At 35.6% G+C, this 12,334-nt stretch overlaps 1 protein-coding gene across 3 annotated transcripts in view; it reads right to left on the bottom strand.

The window, feature by feature from the left end:
- Nucleotides 1–12,334, bottom strand: part of LOC149064490 (trithorax group protein osa-like) — a 115,341-nt gene that overhangs the window by 33,551 nt on the left and 69,456 nt on the right. For all 3 annotated transcript variants that reach the window (XM_089255303.1, XM_089255304.1, XM_089255305.1), the window contains one exon: nt 4,247–4,354. In XM_089255303.1, the coding sequence (XP_089111429.1) occupies nt 4,247–4,354 (108 nt within the window). The remainder of the gene's footprint in view (nt 1–4,246; nt 4,355–12,334) is intronic.

The raw sequence follows: 12,334 nt of genomic DNA, 5'->3' as shown, positions 1-12,334 counted from the left end.
ATAGATTCTTCTATGATAGTCAATTCTTCCTCCCCGATACGCGAAATTCTTCCCATTCTTGCACTTCATCATCATCAAGGTCAATTGAGGATTCTGGATCCAATGGTATTTCTTCAATCAAAGCAAGAGCTTCAGCAGCTGTTAGTCCTTCTCGAGGCATTTTGAATTTTCTTCTACTTTATAGAGGGAACCATTCTCTGTACTAAAGAAGACACACAAATAAAAAAAAAAAATTTCCAGACGCAACAGTATCATGTTACAAAACACGCATTCCAAAGAGATTTCCCATGGGTGAGGAAATTGGTGCTGCCCTCTGTAGGGGGGATGCTGTAGACGCCCGGTGGGACTACATGTATCCCACCCTTTTTCTTCAGCAAATACGTTCTGAAAAAAATCTTGTGGATTCAAAAATTACTTGCAAGACAAAATTCATAATACTATACATTGAATTTATATCATTTCACCCAGTTGGTGATGCAAAATTTGGTAAAAATCTGCAATCACTTTTTTTATAGTGTCAGCAAAAATATTTGATGAAAAAGAACTACCATTAGTAATATGAAAAAAGATTGTGGACAACTAGAGTCATCTTCTGATAACTTTTGGAATTATAAACTACATTTTAATTCGATTTGTAGCAAAAAATTCCTATTTTTCGTGCAGTTATGAATTTTTGAAAAAGGGGGGGACAAAGGGGTTCCCACCGCCCTTCAAAGGGTTAAACAGGTAGCATCTCGTGCCTGAGGTGCTAAACTACATTCCCACTCTTGTTGCCTTTTCTTAGTTCGGGTTATGTTGCTTTGTGATAAAACACACACAGGATATAACTTTCTAATTCATTTTTTTTACACACTGTAGTCACACACACAGTAAAGAGAAATTTACATTTCATATATAGTCTCTAAGAAAATAACAGTTTTAGCTGGATATAGAACCACTGAAAACAGTAAAATTTATAAGTAATGAACAGTGTGCTGATAAATCAAAAATGGGATCACTTGGACCCAGCCAAGAAATGATTCCAAGTAACTCCTAGATACATAGATTTTCGAATTGCACCATAAAAATAATTGATATCATCACTTGTATTCAATTTCCTTTCATCAACTGGTTTAGCTACGGTTCATGTGCATTTATGTGCAGATTCTAAATAAAAAATGCCTCAAATTACAAGAGGTCTTCTGTTAGCAGAAAGTATGCAGATTTCACAGCGGCAAAATTAGAAGAATGTTCAAATGCTGTAAGGTCAGGAGAAATGTCTCACAAAGATGCACCAACCCACTTTAAAATAAGTAGGTCTACAAAAAAGGAGATTTAAAGAATGATTTAGTAAACATAACATAAACTTGGACATCCATTTGGTTTTATTGGTGAAGAAGTATGATTATTTGATCATTTTTGTCACACCACAGTCATTTGCTTTACACGAGGGCTAATTAGACAGGGACCTACAGTTTATTACAGATTCCGAACCACAGCCTTTTTTATACTAAACGAGAGCTTGGTGCGCTAACCCCTCAGTGTGGGACTCCCTGCTGTAGCAATCTTTTTCTCTGGTCATGTCATCGTTTTTGTTGTACCCCTGTGTCAGGAAAATTTTCTGGCAAGGACGGACCGGGTATCAAACTCACAACACCTCTAAACATTCTTTGGTACTTTAGGCGAGTATCTTCGACCTGGGCTGCCGCGTCCAAAGAAGTGTGATATAGAAAAGAAAATTTTAGTCAAACAAAAATTATGAAAAAGTGGTTGTTTTTACTTACAATGTAAAGTAGCTTTTTCCTCATACATTGTTTTTATCATGAGTAAGACTAGTTGGGAAGTTATAAAGGGCTGCTAAAATATTTCAACATCACAGAATTTATGATGTATTTTCAAATTCAATGTCAAATCACATAAACATTCTTACAACTAAAATGTCTCTAAGAGTTTTATATCCACAGATCCTAGGAGATTATTTAAATTAATTTCCAAATACTATTCCTACCATATAAAGCTATTTTACCCCATTATCTTTTTAAATTGTTTATTTTATGGGGAAATGTAACTTGGGTCCAAATATAATCTAGAACAGGAGGTTACTTGAACAAATTTAAATAATTTATTATATAAACATAAAATTTTGGTTTGAAAAACCGAGAACCTTAGAAAAATATCACAAAAGTAGTAAACATTAAGTTATGATCATAATTAATGTTTTAAGAAACCTTCTGGGTCTAAGTAACCAGGGTTGGCAGATTTTTTATATGACATTATATTATATTATTATATTTTTTTATGGTTTAAACTGGCATGCCAAATGCCTTCCATCAAAAACCTAAAATAGTGAATTTCATTATTCAAATTCCTATTGAAAATAAATACGTTGATTGCATGTAATGTTTAAAATGGCAATATTATACCAGTAACCAGTAATAAATAATTAATATAACCATTAAATAATTTTCTACTCTCTTCAGAGTAATTTTAAGCAATATTATTGACGTTATAATCTACAGCTCTACTTTTCAAATATGATATGTGTATAGAATCTTTTTATTTTAGATGGGAATTCTTTAGTTTTTGCAATTAATGCTGCATATCAACTTGCAGAACTGGCAATGCTTTAGCTAGCGGGTCTTGCCATCTCACCTTCAATCAAGCGAGTATTTACAAACTTTGGATTTTTTTCTAAGATATATTGTGAGTTTGAACTAAAGAGTAAAATTACTTATGTATTGTTCTTATGGGATACTAAACAGTAATTTAATTTTGCTATGGAACACAATTTTGTGCAGAATAAAAAAATTCATAATATGAAAATTAATATTTTGTACTTAATAATTATACATAATAAATTAATATTTGAAACTGTAGTCTGCATAAAAAAAATTTACGGTTGTTCAACATATCTACTTGACAAAAAAAAAAAGATTTTAACACATTAATGCTCATGGGGTTTTTGACTTTTCAAACCATCTTTCCATAGTTTAAACCTGTTTTTGACACTTTTCTCGTCAAAACCCTAACCCTGTAAGTAACCCCAAGTTATGATACTTAATTTCATATTCATTAGTGGAAAAAGTTAGTTCTGCTCAAGATGTTCTGCCATAAAGCTGAAGTTGTTGGGTCACATATATTTGAAAATTAGTGACGTGTACTATAATTTGCATAAAGAATCCCCCTCTGGTTGCAAGTGTCTCATTACTGATTTTTTTTCCTCTCTCTATTTATTTTTTATTTTATTTTTTTGTTCTATTAAGACCGACACAAAATTTATTAGTTCCCTGTTGAATAATTATGGCTATAGACAGCTCAGAATAATAGAACTTTTATACGTGCCTTATTAGACTAAGACACAATATAAAGATGTATATTACAATATGAATGACTATCTGAGGTCCACACGTGTTATTTGAATACTTTTTCTAATTGAAAGTATTCTAGAATTAAAGGTTTGCCAGTAAAATACAGTGTGAGATGTTAGCTATGTGAACTGTATATTAGGACACTGCATGCACTGTTTATTGGGACGACAACTGAATACCCATAAAACTCTACCAGCAAGCTTAAAACCTTACTCACTCATTCCATCATTAATAAATGTCCATGACCAATAACATCAATAATATATGAAGTGCCCACAGTGGAATTCACATCTGCACTCAATGTCCAACCAGTTGAGTTCTGTGTATAAGAAAACCCCTAGTCATTGCTTTGCTTCTTTTCAATTCCTTAGGAGCAGATCTTTGGCGTTTTTTCTTTCATTTCAGTTCATTAATGAATGATGCATACAAATACGAAAAATATACTCCCATGCAAAATTACACAAGAAATCATGTGGTACAGCATTTCATATTGATAAAATGCATCATGTGATCATAATTCAAAATCTGTCCTCAGAACCAGAGGAAGTGTCTGAAAATCTATATAGTCCAAAAATATGTTTTCTGTAGAAAAGTCAAAAACATTATCCCAAAAAAAAAATAAAAAAAAATAGTAATAATCTAAATGGGAGCTACCAATCAATTTTTTTTTATGGCGGAAAAAAACAACTCATATTAGGCCTCCATGATCATTAATTAACAAAACGTGTGAAACCAAACACTTCAATGTAAAATAGTAAAAGAAAAATTAAAAATTTTTGTTTCTTTCCTTTGGCTATGAGATACAGAAATTTTTAAACAAAGCAGTCATTTTCATTTCGGGAAAAAAATTTAAATAAACTTTTGGAATAATGAAGGCTAACTGAAAGAAAAACACCTACCTCCCTGCCCACCAAGTTGAGGTGAGGATGCTGCAAGAGACTGAATGGGGTTCTCCATCTGAACAGGCTGACTATAAGGGGGCATAGAAGCTCTTGATCGCTGTCCAACTGTAACAAAGGAAATTTACATTTTCAAGTACATATAAATAAATCAATGCTGAGATATCAAGCAAGAGATAATGAGGAAAAATAAGTCGCATTCTTTCCTGAATTACATGTATATACAGTAAAACCTCGTTAAGTCACTCCGGTTAAGTCGTCATTTTTCTTCAGGCCCTTCCACTTCTCATAGATAACAATGTTATTAAACCCTCATTTACTAGTCGCTAATTTCGGTTAAGTCGTCACTATGAAAAAGTTTTAGAAAGAGGAACAGACTATTTTTATGGCTCCCATTAAAAAAAGAGCTTGTTAACAGCATTGCCATATGCTTAAAAGTCACCATAAAATCCCATGTGCTCAAACAGAACAGTTTAAGTAATGAAAGTTACGCTGGGGAAGTTCATTTGCCCAAAGTTTTTGGAACATTGGGGACTGTTCAAGCTAGATCTCATTTCTGCATGGGCTCTACTGGAGAAACCGCGAGACACCCAGGCTCTGTCGCAAGAAACAACGTAAGCACTTTGCCCCCCCCCCTCCCCCGGGCATCTCCGGCAAAACCAAAATTTATTGATACGTCAAAGATAACACATAGTCCAAGGAAATTAAAAATTATGTAAATTGAAGAATAAAATTAATCAAGTCAAAGTGCAACGGGCACGGATAATAAATAATCATAGAAAGCATGGGCTCTCCTAATTTAGGGCTTGAAATTTGAACAAAATATCTTTGTTGTAAAAAATTAGACATTCTTTCCCAAGTTGAGGTCTTCTGTTTACTTTTCCCTGCGGAGGACCCCTCCACCAAGTCAAAAGTGTTCGAGATTACTTTGTAGTTGTATCATGAACTACTGATGAAGAATTAAAATACTTAAATTAAATTTCATGTCTATGTAAAATTAATGTGCAATAGAGAGTTCTGTTATGAAGAAAAGCTACTTATAGCTACTTACAGTTTTAGACTAACAGTTGCTCTGTTAGTCTAAATTAGAAATTACTAGTATAAATCAAAGTTTACAGTACATTTTACCACAATAATTTAAGTAATAAGAGATAAAAACGGTAAAAAATTGCTATTATTTTTTCTTTTGCGATCTATAAATTTTATTAATATTGTTATTTTGATTCATCTATATATATAAAATTGATTTTCTGTCTGAGTGTGTGTGTGTGTGTGTGTGTGTGTGTTCTCTATACAAATCTACAATTTTAGATCGATCGTCGCCAAATTTTGCATATATACCAAATGGGACCTGACTTAAACGATAGGCTACTTTAAAATTTCATCAGAGCAGGGTAAATGCCCCAAACGGGCAAAAAAACTTTCGGGCAACAATGGTTTTTCGACCTCAACAATCACTTTCCGAACGTTTACTTTGGTTACCGTGGTTCCCTAGCAATGCGTTGCAGACGTGTATATGCCTTTACAACGGTTTGTCACTTCTTTAATCCTGTTAGTATGTGTATATTTACAATAGTTTATGCCTTTATAATGGTTGCCACATTTTCAATACTTTCAGTAATGAGGCTTTTTGAATAGACGTCATAATCATCGCTTTGAGGGTCAGGAAAAGGGTAATCCTCATAGAAATCAGTGATAAATTGCCTATTTTACTGTAGAAATGCGGAAATTTAGTGGGGTTTTCTGTCACATCAATAATTTTAAAAATTGTATTAAATTCTCAATTTTTGAAATATTGAGTTCGCTTAGAGAAGAAGCCCAGGAGATTAAATATGAAGTAATTAGCCGGACCTACTTTTAAGTTGGATCTCCATGCAATAACATTGATTTCAACTTTTTATTTCTATCTTCTCAAGCATGAAAATTAATGTCTCCGTATTTTCTTTTGATATTCAACTGCGTAAATTCATGTGGGTTAGGATATTTTAAAATTAATTATGGCATAGCTGCCAACTTTTGAAAATGAAAATTCGGGAGATTTTCGCGCAAACCCGTATTTTATGCTAAAACCACTCACTAATAAATACAATAGGGATTTTTCCAAATAAAATAGGGATTTTCCAAACATAAAAGTTAAAGCGCAGGGAATAAAATCCCTACTCAAAAACTGAAGTCAAATTAAAATAGGGATTTTACACACATGGAAGTTAAACCCTTGGGAATAAAATTCCTACGCAAAAAACAAGTGAAATCGGAGGTCAAAACTTCAATGATGTAAAAATAAATATTGCGTTCAATCAGAAACGCTGTGAACAAACATTCTGAGCGAATGACCCCAAAATCATCGGAAGATGAAGGAAAACACCGTCAATTTTTGAAGAACACTGACTTTTTGTGACACTTGCTTGATGTTTATTTTCACTTCACGACTGATGATGGCAGTCTTTCCATGACCGATGTTTATGTCCGCAACACAACTTGTACAAAAAGGAAAAGTCTGCCCTCCTCTGGAACGTTTGATGAAAGGAAATTCATCGGAATAAGTATCTTTAAAATTTATTAAATATGTTTTTGCTTATCATTATTCATGCTTTGTTATATCGCACGTACGTAACTTAAACAAAAGAAATTTTGACCATATGCGCGTCACTATAATCTTCAATTATTATCCAGGACTATTGGCTGCTAAGCCATTTCCCTGCACGATAAGACAAACAACTTTCTTGTTACCATCAGAGGGTTTGTAAAACTTCTTTAAAAAGGGAATTTCCCCATTTACGACGTGTGACGTCATTTCGAAAGGGAAAAAAAAGAGGCTTCATGCCCCACAAGAAATTCCTTAGGGATTGTTTTCATAAGCGGGGATTTTTTTTAATGAAGTAGGGAATTTTTAGGGACAATTAGGGATTTTCGTAAAAATTCGGGAGATTTAAGAACTTTTCGGGAGATCGAGCGATGAAGCTAAAATTCGGGAGATTCCCGAAAAATTCGGGAGACTTGGCAGCTATGTTATGGGCCCATAAAAAGTACATCGAAAAAATTCCACAGCTTTAATTAAGCATTTTTGGAAGCTGAAACAGGCAGATGGATAACTTGAAGTTCAGGGGGAGGGAATCGAAATACCTAGCGCCCATAAAAAAAAAGGTGGCGGAGACTACTAATTTCCAAGTTTCTTTAAATTTGGATTTGTTTATTTCATGAGTCACGCAGGAAGTCGCCATATTGGATAACTTTAGACACGGTTTGCATGTCCCTCAAAGAAAGAGGGAGATATCACGTGATCCGTAAAGCCTCATTGAAGAAAATCCGGGCAACGCCGGGTGTTATAGCTAGTACTTTAATAAATTTAATATTACTTTAAATTTATACGATTTTCACAACATTGCACATTGAAACTGACGGCACTTGACGTGACGACTTATCGAGGTTTTACTGTATATATGCAATGAACTGGGAATTTCATTCATTCATCAACAGTTCTATCTCTCAAAAGATTATCATCATGGTACAGTATTGTTTATATATATTACATCAAATTATGCAAATACCTTTAGTATTGTTAAATCTGCATAGATAATAGAATAGCCTATAAACTGGAATGAGTAAACTAAATGATTTTCTTTTAATTTTCCTCTTCGCAGAAATTACAACAAAAAAATTCTGATAAAAAAGACGATTTTTTTTCCTTTCATTTTGGTATATTTTCCAGGAGGGGGGAATGAACCTACAAATAACCTTTACAACTAGTTGAAACTGAAATAAATAAAATAGAATTTCCAAGATTTATCAGGATGGACAAAAGAGTATTTCCAATGATGAATGGTGCATCCAGAATGCACTTATGTTCATTTCAAGAAGTCACTAGTCATCTGAATGCTCAGATACCATGTTTTGGGGATACCATCTGTGAACAGGAAGAACTTGGGCTGATTAGTTTAAATTACATGGAGGGCAAGCTACACAAAGCCATAAAAAATAAGGGACCCAGCCTGCTTTGGCATCGTACAATTGTGTTTTTTTATCTTAAACTTAATGCACAAGGCCCATCCAAGTACGCAGGGGAGTGAGTAGGGTCGACTTTTGGAGATTGAAACTGGGTTCGGGAGGGGGTACAACAAATTTCTCCTAGAGAAGGTTAAGTTACTAACCTTAAAAAAGCTTTTTAAATCAACAGAAATTGATTATTATAGCCATACATGAAGGTATTTTCTTTTAAAAACGAGATTTAGTACTGTGATTCTCGAGAGTAATTATGCGAATTTTTAGCACGTCACTTCACTCAAGGATGTTGTTACGATGGTCCTGACTAATGGGCGGGGGGGTTGAAAAACATTATTGCCCCCGTACGTTAATCTTAAGGAGGCAAAAATTTTAGGAGAAACCACAAACACTGCTATTTATAAAATCATAGACTTTCATAGTAGAGGAGATGGCAAAATATCGCATTAGTCTCCACCTTTTCCAACAAAATGATCCCGACTTCTAGTTATGGTGCTGTACTTTTGCAGGAAAAGAAGCTGGAGCATCCTATTGCACGATCTATCTGTCATCTTGTGGATTTCTTTCACCAGTTCGAACACTTGAAAAGAAACAACGTCTATGTATGGTTCTGCAAAAAAATTAAACAACACGCATGTATCGCAGTTGCGACAAAGCCTGCAGTGTTCGGTTTGCACTGCCTTCCAATATGTAATTGTTTAGTTGAATTCTGCCTCACCACTGGACATACAGTTAATATGGCATACAGTTAATGTTAATATCTTTTCATCAGTCTTGATGAACCCATTTAAACGGGTTTCACAAACACATTTCCCACCAGTCGCAATATTTTATATGAGGTGAAAATTCTTATGCAATGATGCTCAAAAGATCAGAGAGAAGTGCCGTTATACAAGATTCATCGTTGTAGATGAAATATTTAATTGCACACAAAGAGTGCCGAAACCCAGGAGTAATGTCTGTAATGGGCACAGGTTCCAACTTTTTGTTTCAAACCGAGCACAACTCAGGTCTATCGCCAGCTATGGGAAATTTACTACCTAGTGAGTTGTGCCGGAAGTGTAAGTCTGAGTGCGTATCTAGTGTTGCGTGTGATTTTTCAGTGCTGCCATTTATATTTCAGAAGTGAAGTGTAATGACTGAATATTTGTACTGTTTGCAATGATGCTCTGTGGCAAGAATTTTTAAAACTGGTGTCAAACTGATGTACAGCGAGAACCTAGGGTTTCGTGAGCTTTTTGGAGCTCCGGGGAATCAAACAATACAGAATCCTTAACAATCCCAGAACACGGAAAGGAAAAAAAAATTTGTCATTACTGATACTCGAATTAGTTCAAATTTTTTCTAGTTTTAATATTTATTGTATTAGAAGCTGGATCCAGCTCTGTAAGACGTCATAAATGTTATTTTCCATTTTATCGGAAAATTCATTAAAAAATGTTTTGTATGTTCTTTTAGAATATTTTATTCGCTAGGAGCGAGCAAGGATTCTTGAACCACTGAACTTTCATGAAATTTACGGGACACCCAATCTCGTTTCAAAGGCTCACCTCGGTATCGCCCGGGGGCAGCAGCTACATAGATAACTCCACCATAACGAAATCTGGCATTATGATTTATGAGAAAAAATGTGTAAATTAAGAGGTGAGTTAGCTCTTGTGATCCTAGCACATCATTTTCTCCGGGTGCCGATGGTGCTGTTAAGACGGCCGTGGAGGACACCCTGTATATCAAATAAATGTTTAAATTTTCTTTGGGTACCATGGTACAGCCTTGTAACCAACAAAGGTTTCACGGAACAGCCTCATAACTTAGGCGTTCCGCAGAGTTTTTACGTTAGAAACATCTGCTTTAGGGTATCATTATACAGAAGTTTCACTGCACACTCGTAAATATAAATTGATCAATGATAAAATCTATACAATCTTCGGGGTTTTTTTTTCAAATCCTTACGAATACAAAAACATATCTACACAGTATCTATATCGGAGGGTGGTAGTCGAAAATCAATCCATGGAAGGGGAGGGAATGACTGAACTGATTGTACGAAAAACTTAATGACGCATATCCATATACACTGGTATCCATATACACTCACAGTGGCGCAACTAGCGTCACTCTTATTCGTCTAGTGCAGCGATTCCCAACGTGCCAGTTAACGCCCCCTGGGGGCGATAGAATGTTCCAGGGGGGCGGTAGAACCTACGGGTGTAACATAAGATCCTATGGGTTAGATTGCGTTGTGGGGGGGGGGGATGGGAGAAAAATATTTCTGAAGAAGGGGGCGATGGGATAAAAAGGTTTGGAAACTATGGTCTAGTGCGAAATTTGAATGAGCGGCATCTTTCAGATGTGCAAACACACCTTCCAAATTTAGCATAACTCCTTCTTGGTGTTGGGATTTTATTTTCCGCCAGTGTATGATATGTCACATTTTTCTTCCTGCTGTTTTACATCTTCGATACGCGAAGGAGAGTCGGTCTCCTATTCGAAAGTCTCTTCGCAGAAAGCAGGCAGACGTTCAACGTGATACTTACATAACATGAAATTCACGCATTTACCATCTTCACTTCAGAATTGAAATGCAGACGGTAGCATTTCAATTCTGAACTAGCAAGAACAAGAAACAAGCACAACTCTAAAAACGTTAGGGCCATGCATATACATACACATAAGTTCCGACATGCACCGATTCGTTCGAAATTCCGCAGAGGAATGTGTACGAGGTGAGGTGCATGTTCGGTTTTTAGTTGTCTCATTTTTCTCACATTTCGGGAGGGGAAATAACCCTAGATCCCCATCTCCGGCAACGACCTTGTGGGTACTAATCGGCAAAAGCACCAAAATAGCAAACAAAGCATCTCAACTAACTTATCTAATAATATATATCCCATCACAAAATAAAAAACTGGATTTCATCATATGACAGGCCATGGGAAGAAAGAAAATAAATTGGGAGAAAAAAGCGTGAAAAAAAAAAGAAAAGACAAGACTAAAAAAAGACCAATCACTGGACCAAAGAGAAGAAATGAAGAAATTAAGTCAGCAGAATGAAATATACCTCACGTGGTGAATGAAAAAAAATAAAAAATAAAATCCCGTTATCTCCTCACGTCAAGTTCTCACGCAATTTGCGCAAGGGGGAAAAAGTTTCCTCTCCGCTGCAGCTGAAGCCAATCAATTTAATCTTCCTCTCGACTTGCCCCAATATACACTAATTATGAGAAAAAAATAATAGAATGAAAGAGATGGAAACAAAAAAAAAGCCCAGTCAAAAAAAGGAGAAAAGGGAGGAAGATTTCTAGGTGAAGTTTAATAGTAAAAAGAAAAAAAAAAGAAACTAGGTTGAAATACACACACATACACGCACACATATATAATAACAAATCGCGGGGTAATGAACGTGTACAAGCCTCATAAATGTGCATAGAGAAGGTTGGGTAGGTAGGGAGACGGACATAAATTGGAAGGAAAAGCACAAACACACACAAAAAAGTAGGTAAAGAGAAGATTGATGAATGAATGGGGTGGACGATGAATGAATAGAGCTGTCTTTCTTTCTCTTTTCCTTCGTTTCCCCCCCCCCCAATTCATCATACTTCTCAAGGTCACACTACGAACATCATCAATATGGCACGAAATCGGCGCGAGATCAGGGGTAAATAAAAAGCATGATGGGAAATTCAACAAGTGGAATTGAAAGTGATAAGTTGAGGGGAGCTGAAAGGTATATCAACGCACAAAGCTTTTATCAGTCTTGGAATGGCCTGGTGAAATTCCGCTACGGGTGGGGAAGTATATGTATAATGACAGTGAAACATCTCTTTTGCGGACACTGGCGGCACAGAAAAATTCATCCCTCAAAGAGGGATGACCGTTACAAAGGGTTTTACTGTATAATACAGTTCTACCCTGTTATAACGGCATCAAGGCGATACATAGTTCTGTATGCCACAAAAGTATGACCCCCCCCCCCCACATCCTGCAGCCGGGCCACCTTAAAGGAAATTCATAGTATGAAGAAAAAGATTGGAATAATTCCGGGCTCTGTCAGCCTTGCTCTTGTGGAGGGAGGGTATGCACAAAAAG

This window comes from Pholcus phalangioides, unplaced genomic scaffold, assembly GCF_987345545.1.
Source record: "Pholcus phalangioides strain wild (caught in Gottingen) unplaced genomic scaffold, Ppha-v1.0 ptg000042l_1, whole genome shotgun sequence".
Classification (NCBI taxonomy): Eukaryota; Metazoa; Arthropoda; class Arachnida; order Araneae; family Pholcidae; genus Pholcus; species Pholcus phalangioides.
This window is presented reverse-complemented; position numbering and strand designations above follow the sequence as displayed.